At 43.7% G+C, this 19641-nt stretch overlaps 1 protein-coding gene and 1 long non-coding RNA gene across 2 annotated transcripts; both read right to left on the bottom strand.

Moving 5' to 3' along the window:
* Window positions 1-1392: 1392 nt before the first annotated feature.
* Window positions 1393-3661, bottom strand: sfrp2 (secreted frizzled-related protein 2). The gene is made up of 3 exons (XM_028977257.1): window positions 3091-3661; window positions 2923-3003; window positions 1393-2756 (listed from the first exon to the last, which is right to left on the bottom strand). The coding sequence occupies exons 1-3, from the start codon at window positions 3584-3586 to the stop codon at window positions 2452-2454; spliced, it is 882 nt and encodes a 293-aa protein (XP_028833090.1). The 5' UTR covers window positions 3587-3661; the 3' UTR covers window positions 1393-2451.
* Window positions 3662-3738: 77 nt separating this feature from the next.
* On the bottom strand, window positions 3739-17070 carry LOC114788574 (uncharacterized). The gene is made up of 3 exons (XR_003749552.1): window positions 16930-17070; window positions 10515-10598; window positions 3739-3766 (listed from the first exon to the last, which is right to left on the bottom strand). It is a non-coding gene; the product is annotated as an uncharacterized LOC114788574 (long non-coding RNA).
* Between the last annotated feature and the right edge of the window lie 2571 nt (window positions 17071-19641).

Here is a 19641-nt window from a genome sequence, read left to right as displayed (position 1 = left end):
AAATAAATGAAATCAGTGCATCATCTACATGGGATACAATACCTGGCCAATTAGTTAAAGGTTAAATAAAACTTTTTTTCCCTGTCACTTTAAGTAAAGTGAAGTGATTGTCATTGTGAAACACTGCAGCACAGCACACAGTGCACACAGTGAAATGTGTCCTCTGCTTTTAACCCATCACCCTTAGTGAGCAGTGGGCAGCCGTGACAGGCACCCGGGGAGCAGTGTGTGGGGACGGTGCTTTGCTCAGTGGCACCTCAGTGGCACCTCGCCGGATCAGGATTCGAACCGGCGACCTTCCATTTACATTTACATTTACAGCATTTGGCTGTTCTGACCTCAAGGGGAAGTTCATTCCACCACCGAGGAGAGGAGTCTAGATGAATGTCTTCCTTTTACCTTCAGAGATGGAGGGACCAGGCGAGCAGTACTGGAGGCTCGGAGTATACGAGGTGCAGTGCGAGGTGTAATAAGGGCTTCCTTAATCGCCAGGCCACCACTGCCCCTTTACTGGGCGCTAAAATTCTTGTCAACCCTTTATGGAAACGGGTCTTTTGGCACATATTTATTTACTTACATACTTGCTTCTTGAGACAATTTGGTCTTTCACCAGTAAGCCACGGGTCAAATCTAATGTACTTAACCCGGCGTCTAATGTCTGATGCACAGTCTGTTTGGGATTTGCTTTAGTGATTTTAACAAATAGAAGTAAATGTTATATTCATCACCATAGCACCTTCCAGTCTGTCAAGCATTACATCTGCAAAGTGCTTCCAGTCATGTGGCTGTAACATTTCCTGGGCACACGCTTTACACCGCTCTTCCAAAACCGCCGTGGGGTCTTCGAATCTCACGCTTTTCATCATTCCTTCCGCTCTTTCCCCAACTGGACTGAGAACTAGACGCTGAAATGGCCAGTTGAGGTCAATCACTGGTTATTTTATTATATTCTTGTTTCATAAATTCGAAGAGCGCTCTGGATTGTTGTAATGCTGGAATTTTCCCTTTTGGCCAGCAGTAATTATATCCACACCTCCCGGAGTTTTAAAGTCTGTCTGTTCCAAAGTAAATAAATAGATTTTACACGAATTATTCATGCTTCATTAATAATAAACGTCTGTAGCATTGTGTGCCCGCACATCATCTGCCAAGTACCGCCAGTTTCCAACTTTTTCATTCTTATGTGACCCCTGTATCAACCTTTTAATTCATATTAATGAACCGAAGCCTCATTGTTCAGTCGTTTACAGGAAGTAGATGTAGTGAAGCCTCTGCATCTTATATCAATTAAATAACACTTACCATGGTTATACGAACATTTCTTAAATGGGCACGCTGACTACTACCCACCACAACAGAACTCTGATCGGAAAATATATCAATGCATATCAGTTTTCTAATATATAGGTATGATTTATTTGGATCATTTAGTGACGCAAGTTTCAAAAATACCTGCATCTCTGCTTGGTGTCCATATGTGAAAGATTGGCAGCAGACACTTTTGCTCAACAATGCATGGAAATCACTTTTTTTTAGTTTTTAATACGCGATAATAAGAATGTCATAAGATGTCAAAGATAGCCGTAAGTCATTGGCTCCAAGCCCTAACTATACATTTCAAGCTATGACATTAATCATTAACACTTCTGACTTTCAGTTTGCTGTCTTCAAAAACTATGTACAAGAATAAAATAGATATTTACAGAGAAGCACATAATAACCCACAAACATGCTGCAGTTCCGCAATGACTGGCGGTTAAATGAACCAAACGCAAATTATACAATGAATACACATACGAAGAAAGTACATTTTTTTGGGGTCAGACCAGCAAGCGAATAGTACATGGCCTCTGTGAGTTCATTTCGACCACCGCCGCCACCACACATTCATACCAATACAATATAGTCATTAAACAAGGAGTCTGGAAGCACAAACATCCTTCTAGTTTCATGACAAGGAAATACTAAAACAGTGCAGCATTGAGGCTCAAGTATACAAAAGGCATAAAAGAACACAAGAAACATAAATACCAGCTGTTCGTGAATTTAGATGATTAGATGTGTCACGATATGAGTTTTATCGTATAGCACACAAATGCCCGAGCTAGTTTTCATATTAAGACGATTGAGAACATAGCCAGCTATTTCTCAATGTGCTGGTGTAAAAAAAAAAAAAAAAAACGGGCAGAAATTGAACCTAATTTTTTATTTAAGGGCCATTACACGGTGCATGAAATGAAATGAGAACAGACACGAGCGCCGCAATTTCATCGGTTCTCTAAGCATGGCAGGACCTGCGTAGGTTTACTTGTTGTCACTCGGGAGCAGAGCCCTGTGCCGTTTCAGCTCTGGGCAGGGAATGGCGTGAAGAAGCGAGGTCTGTACTCTGCCGGAAGGAAAAGAAAGAAAGGCACGGAGAAAGTAGTCGGCATGGACACCGAATCGGTCCTCCTAGCACTGCAGCTTGCGGATGCTGCGCGAGATCCGCTTGAACTCCCGCTGGCCCCTCTGCCAGCGTTTCAGCGAGGTGATGACCAGGTTGCCGTCCTGCTTCTGGCCCATGACGAGGTAGGTGGCATTGATGTCGCTCATCTCGTCGCAGACGCACTGCAGGCCGTCCTTCAGCCACAGCACCGTCTTCCTCAGGTCGCGTTCCGTCACCCCGTTCATCTTGTAGATGGTCTTGCTCTTGGTCTCCGGCACGATCTTGGTGTCGCCGTTCATGTAGGAGATCTCCTTGACTTTCATTTTCAGAGCTGCAAGGGGCAGTGCGGGAGAACCCGATCAGAACATTCAGATATAAGCATTCACGAATACATATGTCTACTCTACAGATCTTTAATGCGACATGGCTTGGGTTCCACCACCAGAAAGCGTCCAGCCACAAATCTAAAACAGATCATCTAGTCTGGGGCTCATTACCAAAGTCGTTCTTGCAGAGGTTGTCCACGATCTCGTTGTCGTCCTCCGCCTTCTCTTTGCAGGCGTCGCACACCCTGGGCACTGCAGACAAAGTGAACAACAGGTCGGCCGCCGGTGAAGATCCCCCAAACTCTCCCCACGCAACGCGCATCGCGACCGCGGCGGTACCTTCTCTGGTGGCGGGCGCGAAGCCCACGCCCGCCGGGGGGATGCACAGGTCGTTGTCGAGAGGGAAGCGCTCGCAGTCCAGCATCTCGGGCCACGGGTACCCGAACGCGGCCATGACGGGCGCGCAGCCCCGCTTGACGCTCTCGCACAGGGACCTGCAGGGCTGGATGGGCTCGTCCAGGTCGTCCAGGCACACCGGGGCGAAGAGCGAGCAGAGGAACTTGCGGGTGTCCGGGTGGCAGCGCTTCTGCACCAGGGGGATCCAGGAGGCGGCCTGCTGCAGCACCTCGTTCATGGTCTCGTGTCCGAGCAGGTTCGGCAGGCGCATCTCGGCGTACTCGATGTCGTGGCAGAGCTGCAGGTTGTTGGGGATGGCCTTGCAGCTGCGCCTGCGCTGGAACAGCTCGGGCTGGCCGAACGCGTACATCCCGTGGACCGCTCCCACGCAGGCGGGCAGGGCCACGGCCCAGACCAGCGACAGCACGGCGCACCTCATGGCGGAAGAGTGACCGCCGCTCGGCCGGGGAGAGCTGCGCGCCCGGGCTTTTCTCGCGGCGCGGCCGGGGCGGAGTCCGGCGGCGAAGCCCCGCGATTGGCCCCCGTCGGAGCGGCTTCCACCGCGAGGTGTCAGGTGAACGTCGAAGAAATGTGCGACCGTAAACTAATTCTATAGTTTCTATAACAACAATAACAACAACAATAATAACATTCTTCTTATATAATGTAGCCTAATGTAGACATATTTGCAAATTGCTTCCGGCTTTGTGCGATTAAAATATCAATGCGCCATCGGTAACAGTCGCGAAGGAGGGACTATTTTTACTTGCGTCAAAATGCAAATCGGAAGCGTTAATGCATTTAATTGTTAAGTGTCGAATGTCTAAACGATAATGAAAATGTATAACATATAGTTTGTGTAGTTTACTGCCGTATAAATCATACGCCAGGTACGTATTCAACATGCTGCCACGTAAAAGATGTAGTGCGGCCGACTGAACTTAGCGGTTCGATATCCAACCGATAATTATGGGCTTTTCGAATAGGAAGTAAGAACCAAGGCTGAGACTACAATCGCGTCCTCCGTGTTCGAATTATAGTTCAGCTCCGCGGGCTATAAAGTGGTTGCGGGGTAGTTAATGCGCTTTTAACACTAATCCGTCAGGATCAGGACGGCGGGCGGCCCGCGGCGCACTGGAACAAGCCGCTGCCGTCCCTACCACATTCCCATTAAACCTGGCTTATTATACACACACACACACACACACACACAACACACACACACACAACACACACATACACCACATACACACACAACACACACACACACACACACACACACACACACACACACACACACACACACACACACCACACCAACACACACACACACACACACACCACACACCACACACACACACACAACACACACACACAACACACAACACACACACCAACACACACACACACACACACACACACACCACACACACACACCACACACACACACACAACACACACACACACACACACACAACACACACACGTTCAAGCGTTCTACCTGTTCCTTTTAACGTCATGCTTCATTACATCACATGAACCAAGGAGGCGAAGGGATTTTAATAGGCCTAATCCCCAGCACGGAGACAGAAATAGGTGGTGGTAGTAGCCTAGTGGGCACCACGCTCGCCTGTGAACCAGAAGACCCAGAGCCCACTTACTACCATTGTGTCCCTGAGCAAGACGCTTAACCCTGAGTGTCTCCATGGGGGGACTGTCCCTGTAACTACTGATTGTAAGTCGCTCTGGACAAGGACGTCTGATAAATGCTGTAAATGTAGAAATACTGTATATACCATAATCTTTCCGACAGGCTGAGAGACAGAGCTGGACAATAAAGGCCTCTTACTTTCATTTGTTTCTGGACACAATCATTTGTCATCATTAAGGCTAAATCCTGGGGCCTTTTCTTTAGTTGGTCCCTGTTGGTAAAATGTGTGTGTGTGTGTGTGTGTGTGTGTAAGGGATTTAGAAGGAGTCCTGGAGTGAAACTCAACCTCCTCCTTGTGTCGAGGGGCTGGTTCCTGTCCTATTCATCACCTTCTATAAGACCTCATTCAGTCCTACTGGCGGCAGAGTGGTTCTTGTCAGGACTGACAATCAGCCTCTTTTTCCCCCCATCAGCCATCATGGAGGTCACCAAGCGCATTCTCTGAAATCCTCGTCTCTTGACATCATTCACACTCACAATGTCTGCTTAATTCTGGGTCAGCAGCCTAAATTTGACCCGAGTTGTGGGGAAACGTTAGTATGAGGCCTGGCTCTGTGAAGTTTGACGTGGCGGCGGTGGGTTACAGGATGACAACAGATCCGTCTCTTAAGCTTATGTCATGCGTCACCTCCTATCAGCAGAGAAACATCTGTTAATCATTAAATGTAAGTTACTGTTACTTTTTAAGGTGTAGGGGGGGAAGTTGTAGCAGGAAGGATTCCTTGTGACTTTTATTGGGCCGAAGCCTAAAAATTACAACGGCCATATTGTTGGCAAAGCTTTCATGCCGCACGTCAATGTGCTGCCATTAGAAAAGATGAAATTCCCCAGAGAGAATTCACAGGACAACTGTTTTCCTTTCCTGTGACTTACGTTCACTCTTCCTCATACATCACATGCATCCTGCAGAAAATAATCCTGCCATGTCTAAATTTCGAATGAAAAAGTCTGAAAGAAATATGCCAGCCCCACTGGCTCTATTCAAATAAGTCAAGGATCTGCAGAAACCAGAGTAAGTATTATATTTTTTTTCCCGTGAAAATCTGCATCACATTTCTGCATTCGGGCGCTACAACGCATCAGCATGTGAAAAGCGCGCACACACACTTTTTGTCATTCCGTGCAAAACCGCACCAGAACTACTGTAAAGATTTCACACGCTTCAGGCATGGAAGGGTTGAAGCAACAGTCATCAACCACAAATGAATGGGTTAACATCTATATAAATACAGAGTTATAGCATTCACTCCCACTAATAAAACACACAAACTGGATTAGACACATTCCACGAAGGGAAAATCACATATCCCCCCCTGCTCATTTATAAGCAACCAATTAGATAATATTTTAATATCTAAAAAAAATTATTGGTAATCATTTATATGAGCTGTTTAGTATATAGGAACTGTTTGAAATATCCTGCTGGAACCAATGGTGCACTCGAAATCCTCCAAAGTTTCCGGCTAGGAGCACGGCGCTGTCACGGCTCAGATTTCATGCGGGCCCGTGTAAAGACACCCCGAGGTTTGGATGCGCATGTGCTCTCATTAAGGCCAGCTTAGCGAGTAGGATTCCTCCCCTGCAGGCCTCCACAGAGTCATGCAGTGAGGCTGTAGTGAAGTGGCAGTTTCCCGCGGTCCAAAGTGGCTCTCCAGACACAACAAACAGGAAAACCAATGTGTCCGTGGTCTTCTTCACCCTCCCTGTCTCGTTAGAAAGCACTTTGCAGTGGTGGCTAGAGAGGCTTTCCAGAGTGCTGGACGCAGTGAAAAGCCCATTCATCGTTCAGCCCGAGAGATGAATTGCACGTCAGGGCTGAAGAAAAAAATGCCACCGGCAGGATATTCCTTTGCTTGATTTGCAATTACAAAATATGCATTTATTTCATCATTTAATATTTCATTGAAGTTTGCCAGAAGCTGACATGAGAATGTATTTCCTGTTATTCTTTCACCCCTGCGGATAAAACTTGTAGTCATTTACAGTGAATGGTATCACAGTATTATTTCTTAATGTAAAAAAAAAAACACATTGGCCATAGAATTTATTGTAAATAAAAAAAAATTGTCTCAGTCCTGTACACGTCTGATCTCTGACGTTACATGTCCGTAATATTGAATAGGCCTGCACCAGGTTCTCATTATTCTCCTGCAGAAGAAGGCACAGCTTGCTGCCTCTGCCCCGCATCTGCCTTTTCCTTTCTTCTGGCTTTCTTTTGTTCACTTCTTCCCCTGGCTTTTTACTTTTTTTTTTTTTATTGGGACTCACAGGTCAGAACACTGTCACAAGCAATTAGAGAATGCATGTTTCCTCCAGCTGGGGGTGAAATGCAAACCCCACGGGTTCCCTTTGAGGAATCGACTCCTCCAGCGTCAGTAAAGCTCCCCTTGCAGCGTGGAACGGGCCTTTTGAGCCTCGATGGTGTAAAAGCTCGACTGGGCTTTTATGCGATACACATCAAAGTACTATTCCTTTTCTTTTCAGGTAAATGAGGGCATGACACTTGAGGTGTGTACATTACTGCACGTGATTGGCCATTGGATAGTACATTCCACAGTGCAGTGCTGAGCCATGATGCTGAACCGCTTATTAATGGACCATGCTTTCTAAATATAATGCCACGTCAAATGACATTTATGAACCTGAAATTATGGAGCTACATCTTTGCTAAACATTTAAAGTCTATTTACATATAAAGGAAAGTAAAATATCTAATATAATTAAATATCACACGGTTCTGACTAATGGAAATGCATAATGGTAATAAATTGATATTTAATAAGCAGAACCTCCTTGTAGGCTACGTGTTCTTCATTGTGGGAAGTACAGAGGGCATGGAGAACTGCAAAAGAACCTCTAACATTAATGAGCTTGTTAGTGTCAATTCCTCCCCTGGCTCCCTGACATTTGGCTAACTTATTAATGTAATTAACGTTCCAGAGAGTCATATAGATTACTCATGTGCAGTATAATTTATGAAACGCCCCTTTGCTTTATATTTCCGTCCATAATTGACTCAGCATGAGTGCATTGAGACCTTAGAAATACCAAGTGCTGGACTGTAGGACTGTGTGTGCCTGTTTTCATTAGAATAAACATAACATGCCCCTGCAAATGGAATAAAAAAATTTACATGCACCTGAACTAATACATAATTTACATTTACATTTACAGCATCTATCAGACACTCTTATTCAGAGCAACTCACAATCAGTAGTTACAAGGACAGTCCCCCCCTGGAGCAACTTAGGGTTAAGTGTCTTGCTCAGGGACACAATGGTAGTAAGCGGGATTTGAACCTGGGTCTTCTGGTTCATAGTCGAGTGTGTTACCCACTAGGCTACTACCACCCTATTATTATGATCTGGCATAAAAAAAAATCAATTCAAATACCTGAATTCCTTCACAACTTTAAGGCCAAACTGTCTACGAGGTAATAATCTGTTTGTATGAAGTGGCTTACAAAATCATTGTTATTCCTACTGCAAATGGCCAAGGTTTAAAGTCCCAATTCAAACCACATGCTCATTCTCTGGCCCTCGGTCTTCCGTTTATGCTTATCTCCTTTGACAGCCTCCTGATTTCTCTTCAAAGTCTGGCTGAGGGGTGAGCATAAAACTTAGAGAGGGATTGCTATTAAACGTCCAAAGCTGTCTTGAAGACATAAAGCTGTGGCGTTAAAGTTTCTCGGGCACCAGTAAGCACGCTGAACACTTCCGAATGGCCATGATCTTTCACCTCTGCGTCTTGTCACGTCCGAGCCTGAAATGATGGCTTCACGCTGAAACCGACCAAGGCGCTGTGCTGCTACAGACCTCTGTGTGAGTTTAACCTCAGGCCATCTGGTCATATGGAGAAAAGCTTCCTACCGTTTCTTCCCCCTTTCCCGTGCTAAGGCTACCATGACATTTTAACCATTGCTCATTTACTTCAAGTGTCTCTGTTAGCTGTACAGCTTGATAAACATGCAAGATTCAAGTCATTGCTGAAATTTATATTAACAACACTCAGTAAAACAGACAAACATTGAACTTGGATATTTACATTTATGGCATTTACCAGACGCCCTTATCCAGAGCGACTTTCAATCAGTAGTTACAGGGACAGTCCCCCCCTGGAGCAATTTAGGGTTAAGTGTCTTGCTCAGGGACACAATGGTAGTAAGTGGGATCTGAACCTGGGTCTTCTGGTTCATAGGTGAGTGTGTCACCCACCACACCTGAATGTTTTACATTTTTTGGTGGAATATTCTGGGGATTTTATTTTGGCCTTGATGCACACTGGACCTAATTATATATTTAAAATAATTATTGCAGCCTGTAAAAGGTGAAAATGAAGTAGTGGCTACAGACAAAACCACAATGGATCCTGTATGTAAATGTAATTATTCTGGGAACCTTTGTGTATTGTGGGTCTCTGATCTCCCTTGTCAGTAAACTTTGTTCACAAACACACACAACACACAACTAGAAAAAAAAATCTATCAAATTACCAACAATTGTACAATTGATGGTTAAAGGCATTTTACTCTAACTTGTTAAATCTTATATCTGAATCATTCAAGTGTTAGATTGTGACTAGTCCATGGCAAGAATATGTCAAAGCACCACTATATTATATTATCATTTTGCCCAGTGCTGTAGAAAATTCACAATAATTGGTCAACTGCAGGTCAGTGTGTTGTCCAAATTTACTTTGTAAGCAAAACTCTCTGCACGTATCTAAAACATGTCGGGATATCGACTTCTTTCCAGCACTTGCACCTTCCAGAAACCTCAAGCCCCAATCCCTGGCCCACGAACGCGCTTCCGTGGTGGGCCTTATGGTGTGCCTGTCGAAGGAGCCCTGCTGGAGGAATCTCTTTAATGTGCAGACATGTGAGAGTCTGGGTTTTGTCCTCTTGTTAGGGAAAAGACAACAGAAAAATACACAATAACGTGCACGCAAACACTCATCTATACCGAGGAATCAGGGCGGCGCAATGACAGGAACACCCACCTCCACCCAGCATGAGCATAATGAGATGGCTTCTTATTGATTTAGCTTTTTTGGTACGCCCAATATTGCTTTGTGAAGAATTGTGACAAGCAATACCATTTTTAGCCCTTTACAGCTAGGATAATAAAAAAAAAACAGCATCTGGTGTTTAAACTAAGCCGACTGGCTTGCCAAGTGACCTTAGCTGACCCCAAGAATGGCCGATAGGGGCTTGTGGGTAAATAAAGCCTGGCATCTGTTTGGCCGTGTGCTCGGCTGGGAGGTGACTCTGCAGGCATCATCTGGACGGCTCGGCGCAGAACGTGAGATTGAACAGGCGGCCACCCCGCACTTTCACCAAACCATATTTCACAAACACTGTCGCACATGTGGCTCGACCCTGCAATGCTTATGTGGGGTTCGAAAATTACCATGTGATACTATCAAAACATCATTACAGACTCAAAAGACCAGGCATTAATCACGGAGAAACACAACTATGCTTCATTCCTAGATGTATTTATGATAGAGTGGTGCAGACTGATCATCTGTCTGTGATGAATTGAATGTGTGATCATTTTTTTTGTGTATATACACACACACACCGACACATGCATAGCATTATGTTACAATTAAGTTTCACAATCTATTGATCTTAGAATGAATGCTAAAGACCTACCTTCAGAATTAATGTAGATTTATTGTAGATAAAATATTTTCCCTTGACTTTATTGGCCATTATGAAGTTGAAAAGTTGACAATGCTGTGAAGGGAAAGGAGAAATAAATAAATAAACAAACAAACAAATAAAAAAACAGGAAACAGGCGAAAGACATGGCTCACAGGCAGAAAACATGGCACATATTCCAAAGTTTTTTACAGCCATATTCCTGATGCAGAGATTGTTTTTCTTTTCAGTTTGGCAGTTATAACCTTCAGGAATCTTTGCCTCAAGCTCTGAGCAGACACACACACACACACACATACAAACCTAAAAATGCAATTGCAATTTTACATGCAACAAAAGAATGATTTAGTTGTCAACTTCGATTGTGTCTCAGTTTGAATGACTGGCAGGAGCAGTCGTATGCTCGTGCAAAATGTGATCCGGGAGGCTCAAGGTCTCTCAGCAAGTGGTCCTGTTGCGATTGGACAAGGTGTTGCTGAGATCAGGGGTCATGTCCAATTTAGCGTATGTGTGCCGAACTGAAATGTCCCCCATGCAAACAGGCTTCCCAGAGAGAGGGTCTTCACCATTTTCTTTCGCCCATTGCTCCTCTGTTTTCTCCTCTTCCTGTAGGTTTTTGTTCTATGTGGAACCAGTCCCCAAATTTGTTACGTAACTGAGAACTTGGGTTTTTGCTGCTTTCGATTGAGCGTTCGTCACCAAGTTGCAGCATGCTGAGGAGTCTGCACTTCTAATTACTCTGACAATGCCTGATGGATGATTGCCTGGCCACTTGAAATGGCTGGTGCAGCGTGTAGCGGCAGAGAGGGAGTCTGGGTTTTTCCCAGAAAAACCAGCAAGAAAAGCAGCTTGCTGTGTGCAGCGGGGGCATTTCTGGGTGCGCGTTAATGATCCGGGGGGGCAACTTGCCTCACTTTCATTGCAGCGAGGGAACGAATTCAGGTGCCAGTGGGGTCATTTGCAGTTAGTAAATTAAGGGATTGTGTGTGTGCGTGCTCGTTCACTGTAGGAGGCTGCAAATGATCTCACTGTCTACACTAGTTTGGAGGCTGGCCTTTGCTCTGTGTGGTGCCAAGGTGTTTTCAGCTGCTCAAAAAAAAAAAAACCAAAATATTTTCTGCTCTTCCCCCAGTAAACAGTAACACCGCACTGGGAAAGAGGTTACTCTCCAGGAGGGTTTTGCCCCTGTTTCTCTAGTCTCTTGAAGATGCAGTTCACAGTGGTCAGACGTGTGGAAAGTCTCGCTTTTTTATTACATGCCTCCTGATTTAAGTTAAAGTTCTTTGTTTTTTAATACATTGCACCAGAAGAAAATGAATCAGAGGTCTGGAATTAGCATGCTGGACCTCTTGAACCCCTGCCCCCACTGCCAGGATTCACGCTCCGCGTTGCGTTGTGTTGAGCCAATGTTCCGGCAACGTGACTGTGTACAGGAGAACGCAGTTTTGCTGTAATAGCAGTTCAATTGCCGACTTGAGCAGTAAAATATACATGCACAGCGATGTTCTGTCACAACCCCCGGGTGAACGCCCCACCTGCAGAGTACCCGACTGCCCGGAAGCGGGCGAGGATGAAGAAGACATCCGCTATAAACATCCAGCCACAGCCTTAGCTCCTCGCCACTCTTCAGTAGTGATCCTTTTTGGTTTTTGACACTTCTCTCGGATTTGCCCTTGCCTGCTGTATAGAAGGGTCCTATTTGCCTTCATGATCAGATGTGTGGAAATAGGTGTAATAAATTGAATTTGGATGCGAATCCCAAAAAAAATAATTTTTTTGGAGTGTAATGTTCTCTGACCCTCGCCTGAACCCTGATGCCTCTTCTGCCTGCCCCTCATCTGATCTGGATCCTATCACCGGCCCATTTCCTGTTCACCCAAGCCATTGTGAAGACTTTACCTTTCTCTTCAACGTCTGCCTCACGTCTCCCCGACGCACCTTCCCCTCAAGGCCTCTGAACACCCCAGCCTCTCCAGCCGCCAGAGACATTTTGGCGAATGTGCCTCCCGGTTCCTATCGTGATATGATACGCTTTTGCTTTTCCTGTGCTGCAACCAAAATGTGGTTCTGATGCTAATTTGTCTTATAAACGTTTAAAAAGTTTTTAATGCATTGTTTAAGCCATGGTAGTTCGGGAATGTCTGATTCACTAGTTCACCAATCAGAATCCTTTAATAAAAGTGCAGAAAATCAGTCTGCATGTTGGACTTGGTTGCGCTCAGTGTTTTTTCTTTTCAAAACAATTAGGTATCTGATTTGATGGCGTGGGATGAAATTGTCCAGAATGAGACCTTAGGATGCGTGAGAGCTGTCAGGCATCACCATGGGCTCCTTCCATATTAAACTCTGTTTATATCTGTTTTCTAGCAAACAAGCCCCATATCTATTATAGTACTTTAGGGCTCTAAATCCTACCAATATATTCATATTTTCACCTAAGCATATAATAATTTCACCTAAGCATAATTTTGATGTTTTGCTGCTATAGTGTTTTTTTTACACTTTTCTAGTTTTCATCAACCATAACCAAACCAAAGTTATGAGGTGAGCAGTTTATGTCCTATGAACCCACAGAACAGTGCAATATCACCAAAAGGTCAAATTGTATCAGTGTTAAGTGTTAATTTTGTGGGTTTCTTTAGGGAAGGTTTATGCAGAGTTATGGCACTAACCATAATGGAGCGACTTAAAAAATGTATCTAACAGTTTTCCACAATATTAACTCTGTGTACTAGAGCATTTAAATGAAAAGAACCTTTTAGACATATTGAAACATATTGTTTCCATAGACTTAACAATGATGAACAAGATAATATTTGGATTTTTGACCATTGCTTAATAAATGGCATCTTTAAATGTTGCTTACATAGGCAAATCCGTCATCGAAAAGCAAGTAGCCGTATCCATTCTATTAATCATTACACAGTTATGTTTTACAAGGGGGAACTCTGGTGAGCTGGCAATTATGTACAGTACCTGTCTATCTGCAAAACCACATGCTGTGTAAACACAACCCTTTCATTTTCAGCAAAGAATTGCTTCAAATTAGTTTTCTTTTTCTCTGACGCCTGGCTGTTAGCAGAAGGTGAGGCTTAGGTTTTGGCAACATGTACAAAATCAGTCACTACTTTCATTACCTTGCATAGGGCTGGGGGTTGGGTATGTTTTACTGAGTGTGTGTGCTTGTGTGTGTGTGTGTGTGTGTGCTTCCCCACACGATTGGAATGACTGTTGGACATAACAGACATATGGGCATAATGCAAGTCACTCTTTGAAAAAACAATGGGATTTTATTTTTTTCACATTAGTTGAAATCAGGGTTGATTGTGTAAGTCATATATAGTTACATACGCACACTATTTTATGAATTGATTTTATATATATTATACCTGACATACCTGCTTATCTTACATAATATCTACACATTAGAAACCCATGTATCCCGGGCTATCTGAGTATAACATCTTCTCAAGGACTACATCATGTCACAAGCAATATTACAGCTAAGCAGAGTGTGAAGGAAACTGGATTATGTATTTATGTGTTTATTTCAGCATATTTACAATGTTTTTTTTCTGAAATAAATGTTCATTTATCAGCTTACAAGTTATCAGCTTATAAGCATTTATAACATGTGAATAGACTTGGATGATGTACAGCTCACCTGGAGACTCAGGGGGAAAGGAGGCACAGAGGAGTGACATGTTCCGAAGGAAGGGATTTTATTATAAACACTAACAAACATGGCACCAGGGCCAGAAGGGACAAAGGAAACAGAAACAAACCCGGAGGTGTGTGGCGGTTGTCAGGGACTGAAAGGAAACAGAAGGTGTGCACAATGCAGTCCACATTAACGCAGGAACCATCATATAAAGGGTTCTAATCACCCATCCCCTGTGTGTCTGTGACTGGCAGCACCTGTCTGGTCCAGGGCTGCCTTGGCGTTACATCTTCACAGCGCATCACTTTTTCCGCTTGTGGAAGATGGAGGCCACTGTGCTCTTTGGGACCTTCAAAGCAGCAGTTTTTTTCTTCTGTAACCTTCCCCTGATTTACGCCTAAAGAATCATGTCTCAGAGGTCTCCAAACATTTTTTTTTTTTTTACTTCATGCTTGGTTTGTGCTCTCACATGAACTGTCAACTGTGGGACCATATATAGATGGGTGTGTGTCTTTCCAAATCAGGTCCAATCTACTGTTTGATTGGACATGATTTGCAATAATTAATTATATTTAATAAATTAGCCTAATTTAATCCATCTTGAATTTAATCCATTTTAGTATCTAAATTAGAAGGCTGTAAAGCTGTGACATTTGGCAGTCCTGTGACACCAGCCACAATCTTTGGAAACTCAACATTACACTGAGAGAGCATTGAGGGGAACAGCAGCAAAAACTCATGCATTAGCTTTCTGTGAATATCTGTGACCAAACCACTAATGCTTTTATGCTTTCAAATCTCTTCTCATCTAGCCCAAGACGGAATTGGAACAAGTACAAAAGCAGAGCCATCAAATTATCTGGATGGTTTATACCCCATTAGGAATTATTACCAGGGGGAGGAAGTTTCCCTTTGATGAGGTTCCTGGCCATGTTTGTTAAATCCCGATTTCAGAGAACCGAAGTCAACTTGGCCAAAGACATGTACAGATGATACAGATGACTATGATACAGATCCCCAGGATTATATAGGTTAAGTTCTGTATGCCACTTTCCTTGCATTGTGACACATTATGAGCACCCACTGCAGGTTTGTCATGCTCATGCATGAAACAAAAATGAAAACTTCTTAAATTTCTTGAACCCCAAAGAAATGTGATAACTAGTAGCTGTTACCAATTGAGTAGCTGTTAAATTTGTAGTTGCCACTTTCATTGCTAAGGACTGGCCAAGTTGTTCTAAGTAAGTAGAGAATATTAGGCACAACAATTTAACCTCAGTCAGTGACAGCCGTGACCTACCAGATACATGCTGGGGTTGCAATGAACAGGCAATTGCTTTGTTCTTTTTTGAAGCTAAGCCCCCACATATGGGTGACAAGGCAGTCAATTATACCTATGGTTGGGGCTGGAGTAAATCAAGGTCCTGGACAGCCTTGACACCTCACCCCCTCCCCCCCCCAAATGAAACATCTCCTGCTGGGAGATCCACCACCAGGATAGGCCCTGGATTCTTTCATCAGTCATGGGAAAAGAGCCTCGTGTAGAGCCCGAAGCCTCGCAGCCTACCAGCCCTGCGCTGACCCTGTCTGACCCCGGAGAGGGCTGTAGTGAAGGGGCTAGCGCTCATGGCTGCGAATCTCTTGTCAGCCACACACCATGCCTAATTCATTATCACTGCCTGTGCTGAAGAGCCTGGTGCTTGCGTTGTCATGCTAGAGGAGAGCCGAATCACTGTACATGACAAAAGGGCAAATGGCGGCAATTTGGCAACAAAAGGGACGCCTGAGTTAGGCCGTCCGGAGGCCCAGTATCCACAGAATTCAGATATGTAATGTATATTTTGAGCCAACGTGAATGTAATAAATGCTCCCGTGCTGTGATGACAGATTTGATCGTTCTCGGGTCGAGAAATCTGTTCCCCTGGCAAGGAGTGTGAAGAAATAAGAACACGGTGTTATTTGATCAGAGACCATGACACGGAGATGTCTTTATCTTGTAAACGGCATCAGCAGAAGAATTCAGTGTTGCAGACCCCTTGTGACTGGGTTTCTGCGTGCAACGCCAACAAAAACAGAAGTGCTATGTTAGCACTCCGAAATGAAGCTTCAGGCTATTCCAGACTTTCATGCTGTAGACCTTTCAGTACTTTTGCTGTTATCTATTTTGCGTCGAGGGAGAAAAAAAAAAACATGTTGCATGGCTTTAAAGTATTTGCCGTTTCAGTAGGCACGTTTTAATACTTAAGCTTTCGTTCTATTTGAACTTTTTTTGACCATCTTTCCAGTCTGATGATCCAAGCCTTCAGTGACCTAGGAAAAGTCTGGAAATAACCCTGCAAACATGGTGAGCACCACAGTTGAAACCACGTCCCATTGTACTGAACGACCAAATCATTTACACCGCATCTTCAACCCAGGGCAGTGCTGCCTCTGGTCCATTTAAATGCATTTGCTGTGATAAAGCCCAGGCACTCGCAGCGTACTTGGACCGAGTTTCCGAGAAGCCTTGCACAACATCTGAAAATCATCGAAAGGATGTTCCACATGGTTTTGATAAGGGTGCTGATTCCAGCCACAGTCTCCTAGGGAAGTCCACCGGCTATGCTGTTTGAAGTACCATTCCATGTAACTGCTAAAACAGATTTGCCGAATGTAGTCGCCCCCTGCCCAGGTCTTCATCGCTTCAAGAGCCGCACACTAATTTAATGCCTACAACGGGAACGTGTTGGGATTAAATACACTTACTCTGCTGCAGGCTGCCGGGTTTTCCATCACCTCGCAGAAGGCTACTCGGTAAAAGTCGCTTATTCTAACAACAATTCTTCTCGTAACTGTGACAACAATTAAGACAGACGGCAAATTCAAAAAGGTTTTCACCCAAACAAGTCCTGATACAGCATACATGGCCTCTGTGTGAGCCAGAAAACAAACCTTGACATTCTGCCAGAGCCCTTAAGGCCCTCATGACGCAGGAGAGGCTGGAGGAGTGATTTATGGAAAGATGGCCGTCATTTATTTAGCTTTGTTGCGTTAGTGCTGAGAGACGGTAACCTGCTTCTGCGGTGGAGCTCGAGAGGCTCTGTCATTCGTATGTGTTTAACATGTTCGGCCCCTTCAGAAATCTAAGACAGATGTGAGATTTCCTGAAATCCCCTTTTTTTTTCGTTCTAAAAGGCCCTTTCCATTGTTCCGCCTTGCTCCTCACATTTAATGGGAGGTTTACTGGGAGGTCCAGGAGTCTGTTTTTTTTTTGTATTTTAGTGACGCATAATGCATTATTAGGAGAAAGAGTTTTTCATTTACGGAGCCCGGTTTAGAAAGAGTATTCTGCCTCTCCATCTCTTTAAATTTGTTTTTGATGTGTGACGGCGTCTCAGGTTGGACCGACTACCCCCAAAATAAACACTCCAAACACACTTGGGGAACTGTTCAGCATGTGGAGCTCACATTACAGCACAGAGCTGTTCGCATGTAGCCTGGGTAACATTCCCACAGTTTAATTCCAAGCGACACTGTATACCCCAACAAACCTGAACACAGGTTTATAGCATTAGAGCAAATCCAATTGTTGGATCCTGGAGTGGTCTGTGCATATTTTTGGTCCGAATGAACCTCATCCTCAGCGCGATGAAAGACGTGAGAGCTGATTGTGGACACCGAGTGCTGAAAATGTGAAAAACAACAAACATTTGCCAGATGCCATTCTGTGATGTCCCGGTTATTGCTTTGTGGGTTGCTGCATGTCCCACGTCCAAGAACATCTGTCCATTGTTACCGTTTTTTTTTTTTTACTGGTGTGTGATTCGTTCGCTGCGTGCTTCTGCATCTTACACAGCATAAAAGTGTCTCAGAGACAATAAACATATCAAGATAGCATGAAAATGTTTTTGTTCTGAATATAAATTTTGAGTGTGATATAAAACTGGTGACAGGTGCTAACTTGACAGGTGTTAACACATCCTTTCTACTTTAGTTTATAATTATGAATAATTGTAGGGTAGTTCCAGGCATACAGTAAAATTACATTAAGTAATTTTAACATTCCACTTTTTTTTTTTTTTTTACCTGACACCCAAATGCTGTTTTTTTGCTGATTTTCTTTTAAGACCTCTGCTTTTTACAGGTGACTTTTACAGTCACCGACTCAGCTTCTAACCTTCAGTCATATAGTGTTGTAAAGGCCTAAATGAGGTGAAGGGAAACAGTGCTGGGATTGTGTAGTGGGCTGAAGAGATGTGCCAGTATGAAGTGAGAGTCCATGTGAAGCCAGGTGGGATCAGGAGAACAGCAGCTCCACAAAAAGGAAACCATTCCACATAATGGAGCTCTTACAAGTTTACACAGCACACTTACGGCAGTTTTTCTCCTTTTTCAAAAGAAGCAATGTGATAAGCAGGTATTTTGAGGGAACATAATAACTTCATTAGTTAATTTAGTTAATTATTAAGCACTAAAGTAAAATAAATGACCCATGTAGGTTTTTTGCAAAATACCAAAAATGCCCATAATTGTAAAAAATTTCCAAAAACACCTGTTCACTTAATGCAATTGAATATGCAATAGTATAATAGGATAATTTAACATAACATGGCCATAAAGTGAGAGTGAATAAATATAAAGCATTTTATATAATATAAATTCATAAAATATGAGAATAATATAAAATATAATAATTTTGACAATAATAAACTTTTGTCTGTTATTCTGCTGTTTTGTGTGTGGTTCCCCACTAGTCCCTGGGCATTTAAAGTAAATGCTGACAGTGTTGCTTGGCTGTCTCACATGGGACCCGGGATTTCTGAGTTGTCTTCTTAAAGCCAGCAAAGAATCAGTCTCTGACCCCCGCAAACATGCCAGATTCAGCAGAATTGGGCACGGCATGGTAAGGGCCACTGGAAGGTTTATTATTCCCTGTGAAGAGATCAGATAAGAAGCGAGACCCCTCAGCACATCCACTGCCTAAAATCGCAAGCCTGGATTAGCACCAGACTAAGCAGAGATTTGCTTGGTTTTGCCTGTGAAGTAAACATTTTAATTCAGAAATAAAAAAGCAAGCAGTAAAATCTGTTTTTCTAAAACTGATAAAACAATGGCAGGCCTGTTGAGCGAGACATTTTAACTACCACCTGATCTGAGGGCGCTAAGATTTCTAGCATTCCCAGTGTGTTGTTTGCGTCCATCATCACGTCATCCTAATTAGTGTCATGATCCAGTCCAGAAGGGGCAACTCCGGGTCCGGGATTCGGACCGGAGTTTCATGTTGGTCCTGTGTTGCCAAGTTTCCTGATTGTCCTCATCTGTGTATGATGGTATGAAGCTGCCCTGTTCGTCTCTGTTCACTGTCTATTAGCCATTGTGACAATTAGGGCTTATAAATTGTTTCCCTTAACGATCTTAACATTAATGGACAATTTGTGCTGAATAGAACAATTCACCCCAACTTCTTCCCACTGGCCA

The sequence above is a fragment of the Denticeps clupeoides genome, chromosome 4 (assembly GCF_900700375.1).
Source record: "Denticeps clupeoides chromosome 4, fDenClu1.1, whole genome shotgun sequence".
Taxonomy (NCBI): Eukaryota; Metazoa; Chordata; class Actinopteri; order Clupeiformes; family Denticipitidae; genus Denticeps; species Denticeps clupeoides.
The sequence above is the reverse complement of the archived record's forward strand: the minus strand, read 5'-3'. Positions and strand labels throughout refer to the sequence as shown.